Source organism: Ranitomeya variabilis, chromosome 2 (genome assembly GCF_051348905.1).
Source record: "Ranitomeya variabilis isolate aRanVar5 chromosome 2, aRanVar5.hap1, whole genome shotgun sequence".
Lineage (NCBI taxonomy): Eukaryota > Metazoa > Chordata > Amphibia > Anura > Dendrobatidae > Ranitomeya > Ranitomeya variabilis.
The window spans coordinates 689626721-689646920 of record NC_135233.1 but is presented as its reverse complement, the minus strand read 5'-3'; the positions used below and the strand labels follow the sequence as shown (position 1 = coordinate 689646920).

General features: G+C 45.7%; 1 protein-coding gene across 1 annotated transcript in view; it reads left to right on the top strand.

The window, feature by feature from the left end:
• Positions 1-20200, top strand: part of LOC143809838 (enoyl-[acyl-carrier-protein] reductase, mitochondrial-like) — a 215804-nt gene that overhangs the window by 182027 nt on the left and 13577 nt on the right. Inside the window, exons 6-8 of the mRNA XM_077292831.1 lie at positions 15783-15885; positions 16073-16146; positions 18085-18145. Of these exons, the coding sequence (XP_077148946.1) occupies positions 15783-15885; positions 16073-16146; positions 18085-18145 (238 nt within the window). The remainder of the gene's footprint in view (positions 1-15782; positions 15886-16072; positions 16147-18084; positions 18146-20200) is intronic.

The following is a 20200-nucleotide window of genomic DNA, read 5'->3' as shown; positions in this document are numbered from 1 at the left end:
ATTAGGGTTTCAGTTATAATTGGGGTGTTTCCACTGTTTAGGCATATCAGGGGCTCTCTAAACGCAACATGGTGTCCGATCTCAATCTCAGCCAATTATGCGTTCAAAAAGTAAAACCATGCTCCTTCCCTTCCGAGCTCTCCCGTGCGCCCAAACAGGGGTTTACCCCAACATATGGGGTATCAGCGTACTCAGGACACATTGGACAACAACTTTTGGGGTCCAATTTCTTCTCTTACCCTTGGGAAAATAAAAAATTGGGGGCGAAAAGATAATTTTTGTGAAAAAATATGATTTTTTACTTTTACTGCTCTGCATTATAAACTTCTGTAAATCACTTAATGGGTCAAAGTGCTCACCACACATCTAGATAAGTTCCTTAGGGGGTCTACTTTCCAAATTGGTGTCACTTGTGGGGGGTTTCAATGTTTAGGCACATCAGTGGCTCTCCAAACGCAACATGGCGTCCCATCTCAATTCCTGTCAATTTTGCATTGAAAAGTCAAACGGCGCTCCTTCCCTTCCGAGCTCTCCCATGCGCCCAAACAGTGGTTTACAACCACATATGGGGTATCAGCATACTCAGGACAAATTGTACAACAACTTTTCGGGTCCACTTTCTCCTGTTACCCTTGGTAAAATAAATCAAATTGGAGCTGAAGTAAATTTTTTGTGAAAAAAAGTTAAATGTTCATTTTTATTTAAACATTCCAAAAATTCCTGTGAAACACTTGAAGGGTTAATAAACTTCTTGAATGTGGTTTTAAGCACCTTGAGGGGTGCTGTTTTTAGAATGGTGTCACACTTGGTTATTTTCTGTCATATAGACCCTCAAAATGACTTCAAATGAGATGTGGTCCCTAAAAAAAAATGGTGTTGTAAAAATGAGAAATTGCTGGTCAACTTTTAACCCTTATAACTCCCTAACAAAAAAAAATTTGGTTCCAAAATTTTGCCAATGTAAAGTAGACATGTGGGAAATGTTACTTATTAAGTATTTTTTGTGACATATCTCTGTGATTTAATTGCATAAAAATTAAAAGTTGGAAAATTGCTAAATTTTCAAAATTTTTGCCAAATTTCTGGGTTTTTTTCACAAATAAACGCAGGTAATATCAAAGAATTTTAACCACTATCATGAAGTACAATATGTCATGAGAAAACAATGTCAGAATCACCGGGATCCGTTGAAGCGTTCCAGAGTTATAACCTCATAAAGGGACAGTGGTCAGAATTGTAAAAATTGGCCTGGTCATTAACGTGCAAATCACTCTTGGGGGTAAAGGGGTTAAGAGACCGGGAGCGATCGTGCGCGCGACCTAAGCACACAGCCCAAGGACTTGCTGGCTGCATGCCAGGAAGCAGAGGAGGTAGGGGAAGGAGAGGCTCTGTCAGGACAGCGTGGAGCCGGCACAGAGCGAGAGTCCTGACGGGGACCCCGCAAAGGTACAGGGACCGGACTGGGTGTAACAGTGGTACAGCCAAGACCTGCCTACAACAGTCATGGGTGGAGCAAAGCTCCTCCCAAGACTGTTAATATGTTAAATGCCACTGTTAAACTCTAACAGCAACATTAACGATGTGCCGACACGTGGATGCTTCATTCTATATGGCCATCAGCCAGGGCCAGACTGGCCATCGGGCATTTCTGGCAAATGCCAAAACGGCCGGTCCCTGTAGTGGGCCGCTCGATCTATTGCACCTTCATGATGTCAGCTTCTGCAGCTAGAAGCGATCTAGCTGCTCTGTTGAAATCACTGCCGCTGCAAGAGATGAAGTTTGCGGCTGCCGTCTGATGTCCTGATCACCAGCTGCAGTGAGGTAACATAGACAGGCAGGGGGAGGGGGAGAGGCGCGCTCTGCTTTCTGTGCTGCTCCGACCTTGCCTCTTACTGCAGCTGGTGATCAGGACATCAGACTGCCCACTTCCTCCTGACCAGCGAGGCGGCAGGGACAGAAAAGATTTAGGAGCTGCTGATAACCTTAAAGTCCTGAGCAGAATCACAGAAAGCCCCGGAGTTGTACCTAGGAAAAAAGAAGCTGCTAAAAGGCAAGCAATAATAGAATTAAAAGAAAAAAAAAAGCTGTGTCCACTCTGCTCCAATGCCACGTCTCCACAGTCAGTAACGGCAGTGCTTTGGACGCAGCACATACTGTACTCTCTCCGTCGTAAGTGCTACCGTCTTTTATAAGTGCGGTGATTCCGCATGTGTTCATTGAACCGTGCAGAATCACCGCATCCTATACATAGAACGGTGATATTTATCTTGTGGAGACTGAGTGTCTCCGTAAGCTAAATAGACATGCTGCGCTCTGGAAAGACGCGTCACATGTCCGTCTCCACAGGGGCGCCGTAGGTGTCCTTGCATGCATAGTGGAGATGGGATTTCATTACATCCCCTCCACTATGCTGTAACATCTTTACGCTGCGGATTGGATGCTGCGGCTGTACACAGCGTCCAATCCACAGCATTTACTGACCGTGGAAACATACCCTAATTCAAGAGAAAATCACCACTCCTGTGGTGAACTAGAACTCCCAGCATGCCATAGGAGCTTCTGTACATGCTGGGAGTTATAGTACTCCTCAAAGTGATAAGGATAATAGTCAACCATGTGACATAAATGGCACCTATGGGATCTTAAAGGGAATATGATGGCTGATAGATGCTGCTCATTCTGCAGGTCGTTTGTGTCACACATTGGCTGTATGATTCCAGAAAGGTATGTTTGACTCTGAAATGCTGCTGCTTTAAAAGCCGCCGAGGACCAAGGCCATACGGGTGACTAGTCAGACAGGCAGGTCCTTGGTGGCTTCTCCCCATCTGCTCCCACTGAGGGACAAGTTTCCTCCTGCGTGTGTGTACAGAGACACACCAGTCATTGGCAGCCGGAGGGGAGAAGTCAGACATGTTTTTCTCTGTGATGCCGCAGCGTTTCAGAGACAAACATACCTGGCTTAGATCGTACAGCCGCTGCCGGACACATGCTGCCCATGGGTCACATAGCAGATATCAGCAGTCAGGTTCACTTTAAGGGTATGTATAGACGTTCAGTATTAGGCTATGTGCACACATTGCGGATTTGGCTGCGGATCTGCAGCAGATTGGCCGCTGCGGATTCTCAGCAGTTTTCCATGCATTGTACAGTACTATGTAAATCAAAAGCCACTGTGCCCATGGTGTGGAAAATACTGCGTGGAAACGCTGCATTGTATTTTCTACAGCATGTCAATTCTTTGTGCGGATTCCGCAGCGTTTTACACCTGCTCCTTTATAGGAATCAGCAGGTGGTAAAATGCAGGTGAAATGTGCACAAAAAATGCTAGAAATCTGTGGCCGTGCATTTTACGTGCATATTTTTCAAAAACTTAGTGGAAAAATCTGCACAGAAATCCTCAATGTGTGCACATAGCCTTAGGCAGCACTATGGACGCAGCACATGTCCACTGTGTCCAAAGCACTGCCGGCTTCTCAGATATTGGTGTGTTTTTGGCGCTACATATTTTTGTTGCATCAAAAATGCAGCGTCTTACAGTTCATAAGTGTGGATGGGATTTACCGTATAAAAATCTCCTGCCCACTGGGCTTTTTTATGCAGTGTAAACTGACCTGCGGTATGTGCTTCACATTCCCAACATGTCCATTTTTCTTGCAGATATGCAAAATTTTCTATGCACATTTTTCCCATAGAAGCAAAACATAGCTAATGTGGTCACTTTGGACCAGTAATGGCCGGAGCTGAGCCGCCCCTCCCCCCCGCGGCGTAAGTGGAGGACAGCATGACCGTGGGATGGAGGGAGGGGTTAGGGTTAACTGTGCAGGGGGTTGTGGGTAGAAATTTAAAGGTTAACTAGTGGTGGGGGGGAGTGGCCTGGTCAGTTCCCGCTCTCTGGGCAATTGGTGTGCACTCACTATGTCCACCGTGGATCGACTCCTGGAGAGCCTGAGGGCTGCAGCGGCTGTGCACCCTCCAGGCTGGCTGGAACAGCAAGTTGCTGGCATCGTGGGGAGCGGAGGGTTAGTGGCGGGGCCGGCGTCCCCTGTGAGGCGTTCGCGTCGGACTAGGCCTCCGGAACGCCTGTCGCCCGACTTAGCTCCGCGGGCCCCCCGGCGGCGCAGGAGCCCCTCAAGGGACCATTTTAAAATGCGCGCGTGTCCTGCCTCCCGTGACGTCACGGCTTGTGATTGGTCGCGTCGCCCATGTGACCGCGACGCAACCAATCACAAGCCAGAACGTAATTTTAAAATCCTGAAGGACCTAAAATTACGTCACGGCTTGCTGTGATTGGTCGCGTCGCGGTCACATGGGCGACGCGACCAATCACAAGCCGGGACGTCACGGGAGGCAGGACACGCGCGCATTTTAAAATGCGCGCGTCTCCTGCCTCCCGTGACGTCACGGCTTGTGATTGGTCGCGTCGCCCATGTGACCGCGACGCAACCAATCACAACGCCGGAATGTAATTTTAAAATCCTGAAGGACCTAAAATTACGTCACGGCTTGCTGTGATTGGTCGCGTCGCGGTCACATGGGCGGCGCGCGACCAATCACAAGCCGGGACTTCAAGTAAGGAAGTTAAAGCGCGAATTTTAAGCAAACAACGCTGCCGGTTCCCTCGCTGAAGTCCAGGCTGCGTCGGAGAGGTGAGTATAGCAATATTTTTTATTTTAATTCTTTATTTTACACATTAATGTTGTTTCGATACCGATACCCGACACCACAAAAGTATCGGCTCTCGGTATCGGAATTCCGATACAGCAAATATCGGCCGATACCCGATACTTGCGGTATCGGAATGCTCAACACTAGTTGCAGGCGTTCGCCATTCTGGCAAGTGTGATTGGCGAAAAGGCGCCGGAGAATTGTTCGGGCCTGTTTTGCTACATGGACTCTATTGGGGAGGCTCATAGGGTTTATGGTGGGCAGGCTTGGCTGAGGTACGACGAGCAATTCCGGCAGCGGAAGGCTATACGTCCGACTCTTCGTTGGGACCAAAAGGATATTGGGCTCTGGCTTCGGGTGATGGCGCAGTATAAGTTTGGTCATTCCTTTCAAGGGGGGACCGGTGGTTCCGGTCAGAGCGGTCGGTCCAGTTCGGCAGGAATGTCGGGACAGTCCAGTCAGTCAGGGGGTCAAAAGGCGGGATTATGTTGGCAGTTCAACAATGGGCAATGCAAGTTTGGGGTTAACTGCAAATTTAAACACTTGTGTTCCCATTGCAGCGGGTCCTCTCACGGGGCTTCAAAATTCTTTAAAAAAGCCAAGTCGAAGTCTGGGGACGGGAATTCTCATGGGGGTGACGCCGGTGAGGCTGGAAAAGATGGTCCCCTATCTAGATAGGTATCCCAAGGCAGAGGCATCGGTGTTGTTGTATCATGGTTTTCGGGATGGTTTTGTGATTCCTGCCCCTCCATTTGTGGTCCCTCGGGTGCTGAAGAATTTGCGGTCAGCAGTATTACATGGGGGGGTTGTGTCAGAGAAGTTGAAGAAGGAGGTGGCGGTGGGGTGGATGTCTGGCCCCTTTGAGTCTCCCCCATTTGAGGACCTGGTTGTTTCCTCACTTGGTGTGGTCCCCAAGAAGGAAGCGGGAAAATTTCGTTTGATACACCATTTGTCTTATCCACGTGGGTTGTCTATTAACGACGGTATTGCGCCGGAGCTTTGCTCGGTGGTCTACGCGTCTTTTGACGAAGCTGTTGCGTGGGTATGTAAGTTCGGACGAGGGGCCCTGTTGGCCAAAACGGATATTGAGGTGGCGTTTCGGTTGCTACCGGTGCATCCTGATAGTGTTCGTCTGTTGGGTTGTTTTTGGGAGGGGGGTTTCTACGTTGATAGGTGTTTGCCTATGGGTTGTTCCTTATCGTGCACGTTGTTTGAGACGTTCAGTTCATTTTTAGAGTGGGTTGTTAAGGATGTTTCGGATTGCGATTCAGTTATGCACTATTTGGATGATTTCCTGTGTGTAGGCCCGGCTGGGTCTGATCGTTGTTATCGGCTTTTGCGGGCTGTTGAATGGGTTTGTGAGCGTTTTGGGGTTCCCCTGGCGCCTGGAAAGACGGAAGGCCCGAGTACGTGTTTGAGTTTTTTGGGTATTGTCATTGATACGGTTGAGTGGGAGTTTCGGCTGCCGGTGGACAAGATTGAGGGATTGCGTGAGGATTTGGCGCGTGCGCAGCGTTTGAAGAAGTTGACCTTGCGTGAGTTGCAATCGTTGCTTGGTAAACTCAATTTTGCTTGTCGGGTGATGCCGATGGGGAGAGTGTTCTCCAGGAGATTAGCGAGTGCTACGGCCGGAGTGCGGGCACCGCACCATTTTATTCGCTTGTCATCTGAGCTGAAAGAGGACTTGGCAGTTTGGAGCACCTTTTTGGGTTCGTATAATTGTCGGTCGTTGTTGATGGAAGAGGCGATTGACAATGATTCGCTTGATTTGTTTACAGATGCAGCTGGTGGTAGTGGTTTTGGAGCTTACTTCAGGGGGCAGTGGTGTGCGGCACCTTGGCCTGCTGAGTGGATCGCGGCGGGGCTAGTTCGTAACATCGCGTTGTTGGAAATTTTTCCAATTCTGGTGGCGGTTCACTTGTGGAAGGATGAATTCCGTAACAGGCGCATTCGTTTTAACTGTGACAATATGGGGGTCGTGTGTGCTGTGAATGGACTCACGGCGTCGTCACCTCCCGTGGTGCGGGTTCTTCGCCGACTGGTGTTAGCTTGTTTGGAGTTGAATTCACAGGTTACGGCAACTCATGTGCCTGGGGTGCGTAATTCAATAGCGGATTCTCTTTCTCGTTTTCAGTTCGAGCGTTTTCGGGTATTGGCTCCAGAAGCAGAGACCGTCGGCTTGGATTGCCCTGCGGACCTTTGGATTGTGGCATCTGGGACGCTGAAGATTTGATACGGTCATCGTTGGCTCCCAAAACATGGGAGGCGTATCAAGCGGTTTGGTTGTCTTGGGAGGGGATGTTAACAGCTTGCCCGGGGGTAGTTAGTTCGGATGACCAAGTGGGTGTTCTGCTGTCTTGGTTAAGTCGAGGGTTTTCGGAAGGTTTGTCGTGGACGAAGGTATCGCGCTTGCTGGCTGCTCTGGCTTTTGGTTTTAAGTTAAGGGGGCAACGGGATTTGTCCAAAGTGTTTTTGGTGTGGCAAGCAGTTAAAGGTTTCCATAGGCGATGCGGGGGGTTGGACTCACGGCGTCCCGTGTCTTTTGCTATGTTGGAACGGATGGGTGAGGCGTTGTGTACGTGCTGCGGATCGGCTTTTGAGCATTGTTTATTCCGTTTGGCATTTTCCTTCGCCTTTTTCGGTGCGCTGAGGATTGGTGAGTTGGTGTCTCCTACCAAAAAAGTGGTGGGAGGGATTTTGGCGCGTGACGTGTTATTGTCGGAGGATAGGGTGGAGTTCTGGTTACGTCGCTCAAAGACTGACCAGGTGGGCCGCAGTAAGAAGGTGGTGCTAGGTGCAGTCGCCGGCTCGCGTATGTGCCCAGTTACTTGTTTGAAAGTTTTTTGGGGGCTCATGCCTCTCAGGGCTGGATCGTTGCTCTGTCATGAGGACGGTTCCTCTTTGTCAAGGTATCAGTTTGGCATGATTTTCAAAAAGGCGATTAATGAATTGGGGTTGGATGGGTCGCGCTTTACTCCTCATTCGTTTCGGATTGGGGCGGCAACTGACGCGGCTGCGGGTGGTTTGGATGCGGAAGTGATTAAACGTATTGGCAGATGGAAGTCAAATAGATACCGTAGTTATGTGAGGTGTTAGTGGGGTATGATTACGTCATCTGGTAAGGTCCGGTGTTATGGTTATTTGTTTTGTGATATGGTGGGGATTTGATTGCTTGTGTTTGTATTTTTCAGGTTTTCCACCTCCTACTGGTGTGGATTTTCGGTCATTCCTATGTGCATTGGGGAGCCCTGCGAGCTGACGTACGGTCGGAGGGTAGGCAACTGGGTTTCGATCGGTCGGTGGCAGTGGTTCGGTGGCTTGGCTTTCGGGGCATGGCCTGGAACAGGGTCCTGAAGGAAATTCATGCTGCGGTAATTTTAGACAAGTCGCCTGATGTTTTGGTATTGCACGTAGGAGGTAATGATTTGGGGATACGCCCCTTTCGAGAATTAATTAAGGATATAAAGCAAGACATGTTGAGGTTGTGGGTTTTATATCCTGGATTGTCGGTAGTTTGGTCGGAGATAGTACCGCGAAAACGCTGGAGGCATATGCGGTCACTGGATAAAATTAACAAGGCGAGGATTAAGGTCAATAGGGCCGTGTCGGCTTTTGTGACCAGGAATGGTGGAGTTGCCGTGAGGCATTTCGAGTTGGAAAAAGGGGTTGGGGCGTTCTGGTTGGCAGACGGAGTGCATTTGAACGCTGTCGGGATGGATTTTTGGGTGCTTGGTCTGCAGGAAGGTGTGGAGAAGGCCATAGCGTTTCGTTTTGGTGGGGTCTCGGGTCTTTGAGGTATTCAAAGTCCCTCATTGTGGTGGCTGGGTGGAGTCCTTGGAGTTGGTGGAAATTGGGTTGGGGGATCCATTGGCTTATGGCTCCTCTGGATTTAGTGGTAAACTGGTTTTGGATCTGGTGAATTGGTGGGGGGTTCCGGCAGAGGTGGTCTGTTCCCCGGAAAGTGTAGCGTGAACAGTGAACCCTCTGGGGTTTTTGGTGCTCCCGAGCCAGGTGGTAACGGCTGGGAGTAATGTTGGTTTTGTTAATGTTCACGCTATGCAGGGTTTTGATCACCAGATTCTTGGGAGCTCCAAGGACTCCTCCTAGTTTAAAGTTATTGGATGTTTATTTCATATATGTTTTGTTTGTATTAAATAAAAAGGCTGCTGTGGCCGATATTATTCCAAATAATTATTTGTGTGCGGTTTTTATTTCAGGTCAAGGGTATGGGACACTGGGAAAGTCATTCGGTGGATGGGGGTGGGTTCTTATTTTCTACCCCAACGGCTCGACATTACCAGGGTCAAGTAATGGCCGGAGCTGAGCCGCCCCTCCCCCCCCCGCGGCGTAAGTGGAGGACAGCATGACCGTGGGATGGAGGGAGGGGTTAGGGTTAACTGTGCAGGGGGTTGTGGGTAGAAATTTAAAGGTTAACTAGTGGTGGGGGGAGTGGCCTGGTCAGTTCCCGCTCTCTGGGCAATTGGTGTCCCGCCCTCCCGCCCTATTTGTTTACGTTTTTTTCTTTTGGGATGGTGGGGATTTGGGTTGACGGTATTTTAAGTGTTCAAGGGTCATTGTGGTAGTGGTGGCTGGGTGGAGTCCTTGGAGTTGGTGGAAATTGGGTTGGGGGATCCATTGGCTTATGGCTCCTCTGGATTTAGTGGTAAAGTGGTTTTGGATCTGGTGAATTGGTGGGGGGTTCCGGCAGAGGTGGTCGGTTCCCCGGAAAGTGTAGCGTGAACAGTGAACCCTCTGGGGTTTTTGGTGCTCCCGAGCCAGGTGGTAACGGCTGGGAGTAATGTTGGTTTTGTTAATGTTCACGCTATGCAGGGTTTTGATCACCAGATTCTTGGGAGCTCCAAGGACTCCTCCTAGTTTAAAGTTATTGGATGTTTATTTCATATATGTTTTGTTTGTATTAAATAAAAAGGCTGCTGTGGCCGATATTATTCCAAATAATTATTTGTAGTTATTTGTTATTTCAGGTCAAGGGTATGGGACACTGGGAAAGTCATTCGGTGGGTGGGGGTGGGTTCTTATTTTCTACCCCAACGGCTCGACATTACCAGGGTCAAGACCATAGCACTATGGAGAGCGCAGCTTCATCTTCATTGTCTACGAGACCCTGCTGTGTGTGTAACGTAGCAACTTTTCTTCGTATTGCAACTAAGGCTGGAATCACACAAGCGTATAACATCAGATGCGAGAGCAATGGATGCGATATGCCAATGACCCTCGGCTCCAGCTCGGATGTGTCAGTGCTCTGTGCTCCGATGCTCTCACGTGGGAGAATCAGAGCACAACTGCGGAGGAGATGGAGAAAGTAATTTCTCCATCTCCTCCATTACCTGTCTTTTCGTAAATCGGACTGCACTGGAATGACATTCCAGTGCAGTCCGATGTTTCACATGCATCCATAGACTTGTGTGGGTGCGAGTGAGCCGAGTGTCGCTGCCTATTGCAGCATGCAGCAATTGTTCTCTCATGCCAAATCGACATGAGAAAATAATCACAGATCTCCAAAGGATAACACTGGGCTGAGTGCTATACGATGTTTCATTAATCATTACATAGCACTCAGCCATGTTATATGCTAGTGTGACCCCGGCCTTGGAGCAATAAATAAGACTGAACTGTAATACTGGACCATCTGGGACTGTATGTTATATAGTCTTGTTAAACGCACCTCACATCTTTTGACATACAGGTGCACAAATATATTCTATATTCACCATGCGACAAGTGGGCCTGTGTAACATCAAACGCCAGGGCTGAATTTTAGTCCCAGTCCGGCCCTGGCCATCTGCTCTCCTGTGAAGCGATCACGGGGCGCCAATAATTTGCTATGACAGCTGGGGGTCTGTTACAGACCTCTGTACCTGTCATTACAGAGCTCACTTGAAACCAAGCCTGTGACTGGACTTCAAAAAGAGATCGTGATTTTTATTATATGCAGCACTACTGTGGTATTGCTGTATATAGTACAAATAGTCAGAGGATAATAAATAAAAAATAGCAAACAAGCATCTGTGATATCCCCATGTCTAGAAAAGCCAGATCTATCATAATATAAAACCTGAAGGATTAAAAAAAATTAAAATGCTAAAATTGTGTATTTTTGGTCACCGCAAATACTGCAAAAAATGCTGTAAGAAGAGATCAATAAGTTATATCCCTCTATGGTATCAATAAAAATGTCTCACGCTGCAAAAATGAAGTCCACACAGCTCTATAAAACAAAAAATTAAATTGTTCCACGTCTCAGAAAATGGCGACACAATCAAAGCCTTTTGTTTTAATTTTTGATTTTTTTCCACCTGTAAAATAATAAATAAAAAGTGTACACATTTAGTGTCACCGTAATCTAATGAGGAGAATGCCAGGTCATTTTTACCACAAACTACTCCATAAAAACAATTCCCAAAAAAACAATGTCATAAATGTGATGGATTTTTTTTTGCAAATTCACCACTTTTGGAATTTGTCTTCCCATTTTCCAATACACTATGTGATAAAAAGAATGGTGTCATTCAAAAGTATTACTCGTCTCACATAAAACAAGTCCTCATATATCTATGTGGACAGAAAAATAAAAGTTATGGCTCTTGAGAGAAAGGGAGGAAAAAAGAAAAAAAAAAAGAAATGGAAATTGGCCATGTCTGGAAGAGGTTAAATAGAGCCTGACATCTGAACCAAAAGCAGCATGAATCAGAGACTGGCTCCAGTTTTCCATCTACAATTGTTTTACGCTGTGACATTTAAGAGAAAACATACATTTAGAAGCCTGCCGGGGGTGATTAAACTAGGATAATGTCACGGAGTTACCGCAACAGAGCAGTGCCAGAAGACCACAGCGTCTGATGGCTCCTGCTCACCGCTGAGAAGCACTTCTCTAGTGTATTAAATTTGTTTATTTTCTTTCAGCAGGACAGGGGTTAATTGGCCATGTGGAAATCCCTGCATTCAGCAGTGCTTGGTTAGCCACTCCTCTCTCCTATAAAAGCTAGGCCTTCTGGCCAGGTCCTTGGCTGAGTTAGCACTTGTTACATAGACCTGGATGGAGTGAGAGTAGCTGGTGTGGATAAGGAGAACTGGAGGAGTTTATTGTGCGACTGGTGCTTGGTTTGTACGCTTGGAAATTCCTCATCCTTACCTGCCTTATTTTCTTCCCCCATCCTTCCCACCCTGGTGAATACCTCTGTTATTTGTGAGAGTATATTTTGTGTGAGTGGAATGTTCTTTTACCCTTGTCTTTGTTCTCCTGTCTGTCGGGTTGGTGTACTAAGGTACACAGTAGCGCCTCTCTTCCCCGGGTGGGGTAGGTGGACAGATGCAGGGCTGCAGCTAGGAGACAGGGCAAAGGCCCCGGCGTCCTTGCAGCGCCCCAGAGTCGTGGTCATTGCAGTACTGACGCTCCGCCACTAAGGGGAGTGATGGTACGTCTGATGGCACTTAAGGAGTTCACCTGACCAGGTATCACAGTCACACATTACACTTCACACTCTGGCCACCAGAGGGAGCAAAGGGTTCTATGTATTAGGCCACTCCTCACAATCTGGTAAAACTGGGGGTTGGATAGGAAGTTAGAGAGAAGCTGACTGGGTTTGATCCAGGCAACATCCTGTGGCAGGGGGTGTTGCGGGGGAAGATTCCGGCGGGTCCCTGTCAGGGGTGGGATCCTGACAGTGGCCTAGCGAAAAGGACAGAACGTTATGGAGCCGCGCCTGCCCCCATTGCGGTGGCATCCAAAGAAAGGACACGAAGGGAGGTTTATTGTGGAGAAGTGAGAAATGAGATCACAGCACAAAGGAGAATAGAACCAGTAGGAGTCATGACTTAAGATCGTGGCAACATCCTACGGAGGCGCGTAGCCGGTGGCCGGAACGCCGAGGAAGTATTGGGCTCCAAGCATTACTTCAAACAGCGGCAGGACAGTTAATTATAGGTTGGCTGTCTCACCTAAATCACCTAAGACGACATTGGAGGCAATTGTGGGAGAGGGGCGTCTCTAGGGTCCCGGAAGAACTCCAGGCCTACCCGTCATACGGATGCGTCCTAGCCATATCATCTGGGGCACGGAGAAAGAACATCAGAACAGATACGAGTTGTGAGAAAGAACATCAGAAACAGACACAACAGTTTTGAGGACTATCCCGTGGTGCTCAGCAGGGAGGTACTACAACACACAGGCGCTAGAAGGTAGGCACTGATTTCCACCTGCAAAGGGAACTCTGGATGTGCCTTCGGACTGGCCGGTCTCAGCCAGCCCTGTTAGCAGTGCTCTGGATTGCGGATCCTGAAGCCTTCAGTAAAGAGGTAAAGAGACTGCAACTCTGTGTCCTCGTTATTCATCGCGACTTGCACCACGCACCATTATCACACCTTTCATTGGACGCCCCTTAGCAGGGTCACGGACCGGGTCTAGCCACCGTGACAACCCCAGGATCGAGACAGAGAGGCCCTGTACCGAGCACCCCGCGGCCCTGCGTCTGGGAGCGCTCCATCCTCACCATCTGAGGTATCCCGGGGAACAGGGCGAGCTAGGGCGGCCCCTAGTGCTAAGGCCAGGAAAGGTGCCCCTGGTCCCAGTTTACTCTCCAGTCCTATCATGACAGTTAATTACTCCAAAATGCAAGGCCACATCAGCTACTTCAAGCCCCACTCCCCTAGACTGATAGAACTCCTCCCATAAATGTGTATTTAGTTAGGGAGGGACCTGTCAGTCAAGGGGAGAAGGGTGAAGAGAAGCCACTTGGACATACCTCTTTGACCAGTCACTTTGGGTTTCTTGTCCCAAAATGGCTTTTTAAAAAAGTGTGTTTTACCTTAATTGATATAGCATAGAACATACAAGGCTGCAAAAAAAAATAAATAAAGAAGTCATATGAAAATATACAGTATATGTTCTGGATTGCTGGCGATTAGATCTGTAATCCGGGCATTTATTTTGGGGCCAATCATTTCATTTGGGAAAGATTTTTTGACCATAATTATTGAGAAAATTGGCAATTGCCTCATAGGAGATCTTTGTCTTCCTCTAGAAAAACATGGTAGGATTATACAATGATTATACAGTCGGTTGCATGTACTAGACTCACTTCTTTTTTTTCCACCTGACACATAACTATCACTGTTTTTAGGATGAAATGGAAAACACAAGATAATATTTTGCCTTTGAAAGTGGATAAGATAAAAAAAAGTTGCGTCCATACTTCATGACGAAGCTGTCCTGGTAACAGCGATACGCGTTGGGAGTCCACTCCCCCACCACCCGCTCTTGTGTTCAGCCGCCAGCATGGCAGTCCTTTCCAGGTTATTTGCTCCTGTTTAACAGTGTCTGTATTACTTGACAAATTGGACCCTGTGCTCATGTCTCAGCACTTTTTTTTTTTTTTTTCCGTCATGGATCTAGACCAGAGGTGTCAAACTGCATTCCTCAAGGGCCGCAAACAGGTCATGTTTTCAGGATTTCCTTGTATTGCACAGGTGATAATTTAATCACCTGCACTGAATGATTCCAGCACCTTGTGGAATGCTAAGGAAATCCTGAAAACATGACCCGTTTGCGGCCCTCGAGGAATGCAGTTTGACACCCCTGATCTAGACTATATTTTTAGGTCTATGTGATATATATGTCATTTATACCTTTATTGACTTGGTGCTGTGTACTATTTACCTGCTGGTGGGTGTTCTAGTATTATATGCCTATATTTCATTTTAGGTTTATCTTTCTCTGTTTTGTTATTCATTTGATTGTTTAGGTGTGTATTTTGTTTATTGCTATACCTTACACAGAGTGGGGGCTCATGTGGTGGAGTATTGTATTGTTTTTAAACTTTGTTACCAATAAAGTTTCCTGTTTTATATCTATCTATCTATATATATATAGATATATATCTATATCCACTCACCGGCCACTTTATTAGGTACACCTGTCCAACTTCTTGTTAACACTTAATTTCTAATCAGCCAATCACATGGCGGCAACTCAGTGCATTTAGGCATGTAGACATGGTCAAGACAATCTCCTGCAGTTCAAACCGAGCATCAGTATGGGGAAGAAAGGTGATTTGAGTGCCTTTGAACGTGGCATGGTTGTTGGTGCCAGAAGGGCTGGTCTGAGTATTTCAGAAACTGCTGATCTACTGGGATTTTCACTCACAACCATCTCTAGGGTTTACAGAGAATGGTCCGAAAAAGAAAAAAAATCCAGTGAGCGGCAGTTCTGTGGGCGGAAATGCCTTGTTGATGCCAGAGGTCAGAGGAGAATGGGCAGACTGGTTCGAGCTGATAGAAAGGCAACAGTGACTCAAATCACCACCCGTTACAACCAAGGTAGGCCTAAGAGCATCTCTGAACGCACAGTGCGTCGAACTTTGAGGCAGATGGGCTACAGCAGCAGAAGACCACACCGGGTACCACTCCTTTCAGCTAAGAACAGGAAACTGAGGCTACAATTTGTACAAGCTCATCGAAATTGGACAGTAGAAGATTGGAAAAACGTTGCTTGGTCTGATGAGTCTCGATTTCTGCTGCGACATTCGGATGGTAGGGTCAGAATTTGGCGTAAACAACATGAAAGCATGGATCCATCCTGCCTTGTATGGAGCATCTTTGGGATGTGCAGCCGACAAATCTGCGGCAACTGTGTGATGCCATCATGTCAATATGGACCAAAATCTCTGAGGAATGCTTCCAGCACCTTGTTGAATCTATGCCACGAAGAATTGAGGCAGTTCTGAAGGCAAAAGGGGGTCCAACCCGTTACTAGCATGGTGTACCTAATAAAGTGGCCGGTGAGTGTATATATATCTCTTCGGCTGGTGTGCATACCTTATAGTGACTCTCTTTGTTGGCATGCTCCGTTACATGTTCACTTGGTATGCACCCCCACTGACCTTATAGAGTTATTTGAATTTGCTGCGCGCCAGATTGTTTTACTATTCATGCTTCATGTTGTACTTGCACCAAGCATGTTTTTCTTCTATTGGCTTCAAATGTAATTCCAGTTTAATTGAAAAAATATGAATGTAATCAATAATGTGGCTGTTTGATAAACTTTTTTCGCTTTTCTGCTGTATTTATTTAACCATGTTCATTTTCTTTGTACTTTGAAGACCTAATTTGGCCGAATTGAAGGAGAAACTATTGTCCCAGGGTGCCAGCTATGTTATTACTGAGGATATGCTGGAGAAAACAGAAATGGCAAATCTGTTTAAGGTAATTCTGTACACAGTACTCCCTGTACGTTTTCTAGATTCCATTTACAGCTGTAAAGCATCCGCGGTGGCTGGATTTTAGTACAAGCTTGTAACTAGTAATACGAAGTGACAGTATGAAGTAATTATCAACACAAAGTACACAGCCATGCGAAGCAAGCTGACCACGCTTTCATATCCCTTTTCAGGAAGTTGAAAGGCCGAAATTAGCTCTGAATTGTGTAGGTGGAAAAGCTGCTGGAAATCTCTTCTGCCTTCTCAAGTAGGTGTCACTTACTGGAGAATAAATTGTGTATTACCTGTAAAAATCAACTCTGGTAACCTGATTGCCACCTTGTCTTAGATAATGACTCTATATGATTTGTTTAGGAAGCAGACATGAATACAGTCTACAACTCACGGCTGGAGAAATCCTATTAGTACAGCAGCTGATACTTGGAATTATTAGGAAAGAAGTATTAAACTGCCTGTCAATAAGAAAGCTAGTTTTATTTGATCTGTATAAAGGGCATTGTGCCCATTTGCAAAACACTCAAACAGAATAGCTACCCAGAGCCTAGTTTCCATACAAATGTAGAAAAATGGTGTCTATCCCTCACATATTTTATATTTTACTGACTTAATATCCAAATAACATATTTATGTAATGCCCAAAAAGGAAAAGGGGTTAAAAGAGTGGTCAGGTCTTAGGGTAAAAGACTGCAGCCACTCTTTATGACTGCAGACTTATGAATCCTAGCATTAGGCACAATGCACATACTTCCAGCCACATTTTGACTAGATGTGTCCAGCCTCACTCAATTCACTTAGATTGAACAATATAGTGCACATCTATTCGGCATATGACTGCATGTGTGCAAATCACATACTTGCTGTCATGTGCCCGCCGCCAGCACCGCTGAATCCTCACAGCGTGCAGTGAGGATTCAGAGTGACTGCAGACTTGTACTCTGAGGCTGGACAGTCCCTTTAATATTAACTTCCTTGGTGGCTTCAGGTAGCTCACATTCTGTCAGGGCCAGGACACAATGTTGACAGAGGCAGATTCATTAGGATATCATATAGTTAAAGGGTTTGCACAGCATGTATCAGCTGACAGGTTCCCTTTAAAACAAAAAGGGCACTGGCAGTGGTGCTTGGAGCAGACCTGCTAGAACGAATATAAAGACAAGTTTTTGCACATTCATGTTTGAGCGTATGCATTTGGTCGTTCCATTTATTCTTAATGTGATAGCTGAGCACTGCTCTCATCTTGCCTTCGGCACGGCCATAAGACCAACGGAATGGCAGTTGCTAGTTCGACCACCATTCCATTTACTCAGGGCTCGTCAGAGCCTCAGTTCTTGAGATCTGTGAGAGTCCTAGCAGTTGAAACCTCAGCTAACGGGAAGTTACCCTTTATCCCATGGATAGGGGATAACTTCCAAACTTGATAATGCCCTTTAAAGTATTGTATCGTACTGAGGAAAGACTGCCAAAGGAATGGGGCAGTATAAACTTGGTGATAGACTTTCTTTAGGTAAACTGTTGTTGCAGCAGGAACTGACTGTTGACTGTACTCCTGTTAGGGGATGTGATCCACAATAAGTGTAGATCCAGTCGGAGTATCAAGGTACACGTGATCCACTCAAGTTATTCCTGAGGGTTCAGTCCTGGGTAACTGCAGAGAAACTGCTTAGGTTCCTATTCAATATAACCAGCTCTTAATGGAAAAAACAAGATGTATATTTTTCTGTTCATATTCTAGCGGATTCCCAGTAAATATATAGGGGGAAGTGGATGCTTGAGCACATAACAGTCACACAAATACAGGACATCATTTGGTTGGAGATCCCTTTAAGATACATTATGAGCCTAAACAAATCCTTCTTGAGGATCCTGGGAGAAGTTGATGCCATGCTTTTGGCATAAATCATTATGTAGGGCTCTTTATAAGTACGGAGCTGATAATCTTAAAAAAAAAAAATAACTTAAGATAATATCAAGAGAACAGGTGGTCAGCTGGCAGAACAATGCTTTGTACTTTTTTTCCATTGTTAAGCAATCTATTTTTCTTAGCACATTTTGTTTGACTTCCATTATGAAAAATATTTGCTATTTCTATTAAAAAAAATTATAAATATCTATATTATATAAACATAGCAACCCATGTTCCTCTTACAAAATATGCTTAAAAATCGTTTTATTATGTATTCCATAGGGATGGGAGCACTATGGTAACATATGGAGGAATGTCAAGAAAACCAACGCCTTTACCTGCAGTATGTATTCACATACTCATTCACATACATTAGTAGAACCATAAGCATCATTCTTAATTACCTTGTTGACCAGATCACATTTCCCACCTTAGTATTTAACTTATGATAATTTAGCCACTCTCCAGAATGGCACCTGTCTTAACCCCTTCATGACCTTGGGATTTTTCGTTTTTCCGTGTTCATTTTTCACTCCCCTCCTTCCCAGAGCCATAACTTTTTTATTTTTCCGTCAATTTGGCCATGTGAGGGCTTATTTTTTGCGGGACGAGTTGTACTTTTGAACAACTTCATTGGTTTTAGCATGTCGTGTACTAGAAAACAGGAAAAAAATTCCAAGTGCGGTGAAATTGCAAAAAAAGTGCAATCCCACGCTTGTTTTTTGCTTGGCTTTTTTGCTAGGTTCACTAAATGCTAAAACTGACCTGCCATTATGATTCTCCAGGTCACTACGAGTTCATAGACGCCTAACACCGCGGAGCCCTGCATCAAAGCAGGGGAGCTGACCTCGGACGTACTATCCCGTCCGAGGTCAGTAAGGGGTTAATACTTACTAACAGCATTTTTTCTCATCAGCATGTCAATAACAAATGTATCTGTAGGGTATTTATTAAATAGAGATGAACAAAATGATTTAGGAATTCACTGATCGGGAAGAATTTAAACAATTTTAAGTTCATTTTATCTGAATCTCCTAACTGCCATTTTACACCTTGCATAAGATTACATCAGCCAGAAAAGGATCACACGACCTTCACTACAGACTGGCAGGTGGACTTCCCCATAATACCTTGCAGCTATCCCATCACATGGTGGGTTAGCGAATCAAGAGTGACTGTCATAGCTTGCAGAAATGTTGAAGCAGGGAATGCAATAGCCATTTTGTGGTAAACCTGGATAGGGAGAACATGTCTCAGCTCCGCTTAGCCATAGAAATAGCAAAAGTCATAAAATAGTGAACAAATCGTACAAATAGTGTGTGTGATGACACAGTAGTGACGAATAGTGTGTGAAGAAAAGAGAATAATATAGTGATTTAATGCTTAGGGAGAGAGATATTTCAGAGCTGGCACGCTATTTGCTTGATCAGTATAGGTGTATGCATACGCCAATACTATGGCCAGTTACTTGCATGTTAAAAAAATAAAAGCAGCAACATATCTCGGTTGGTCTTTTTTGGAAAAGAGGAAACTTTGGTTCAAAACAGAAACGATAATCTGCTCCTTTACATACAGGAGAACATAGGCCAGTCTCTAGCTTTCTCAATCAGCTTGAAAAGCCACTGCATCCTCGCCACTACAGACATTCATGGGCCCATAACCCATCGTTTCGAACTATTATGACCGGAACATTTTATGATAATTTCATGATTGGGTGCTTAGTCTGGTTCCAACACCAGGCTGTGTTTATTTACCTCATTAATATCCTACTTACTAATAAAAAAACCCCTCTCTATAATATAACCTTTATTAAGTTAATACAATACCTAGTAAATTACCACATGAAGGTGACAAAGTCTACGCAGCAAAGACACGAAAAAAAGTGTAATAAACAAAAAAATTTGTGCAGGAGACTAAGGGCTACCTATCATCCGAGGGAATCTGTATTCTTGATAGACAGCCTCGGGATAAATAAATACTCTCAAGGTAATATTCAACCTAATATACCACTTTCTGCTACGATAAAGACGTGCAGAGTGTAGCCCCTGAGCAAACTTAGCCTCAAAAAATGACCCTATGGCCCTGGGAAATATATAATGTATACTACTTCATCACACTGTGTAGAACTATAATGGTGCTCAGTAAATAACACTCTTACTCAGCCGAAGTGCCGGAAGGAGTGGTATAACCCTATCTTTGCACCTGCCTGTAATCCTACCTAGATGCGGAGGTTGGCACCCTAACTTGGCAAGAAATTGGCGCCCCCGCTCATACGACGGCTGTCCCTTTACTCCTGTCTGACCCTGCACAGACGTATAGCTAGAAAAAGAGGGCCAGTTGGCCTGTATCCAGTGTGCGTGTGTATATGTGTGTGTGTGTATATATATATATATATATA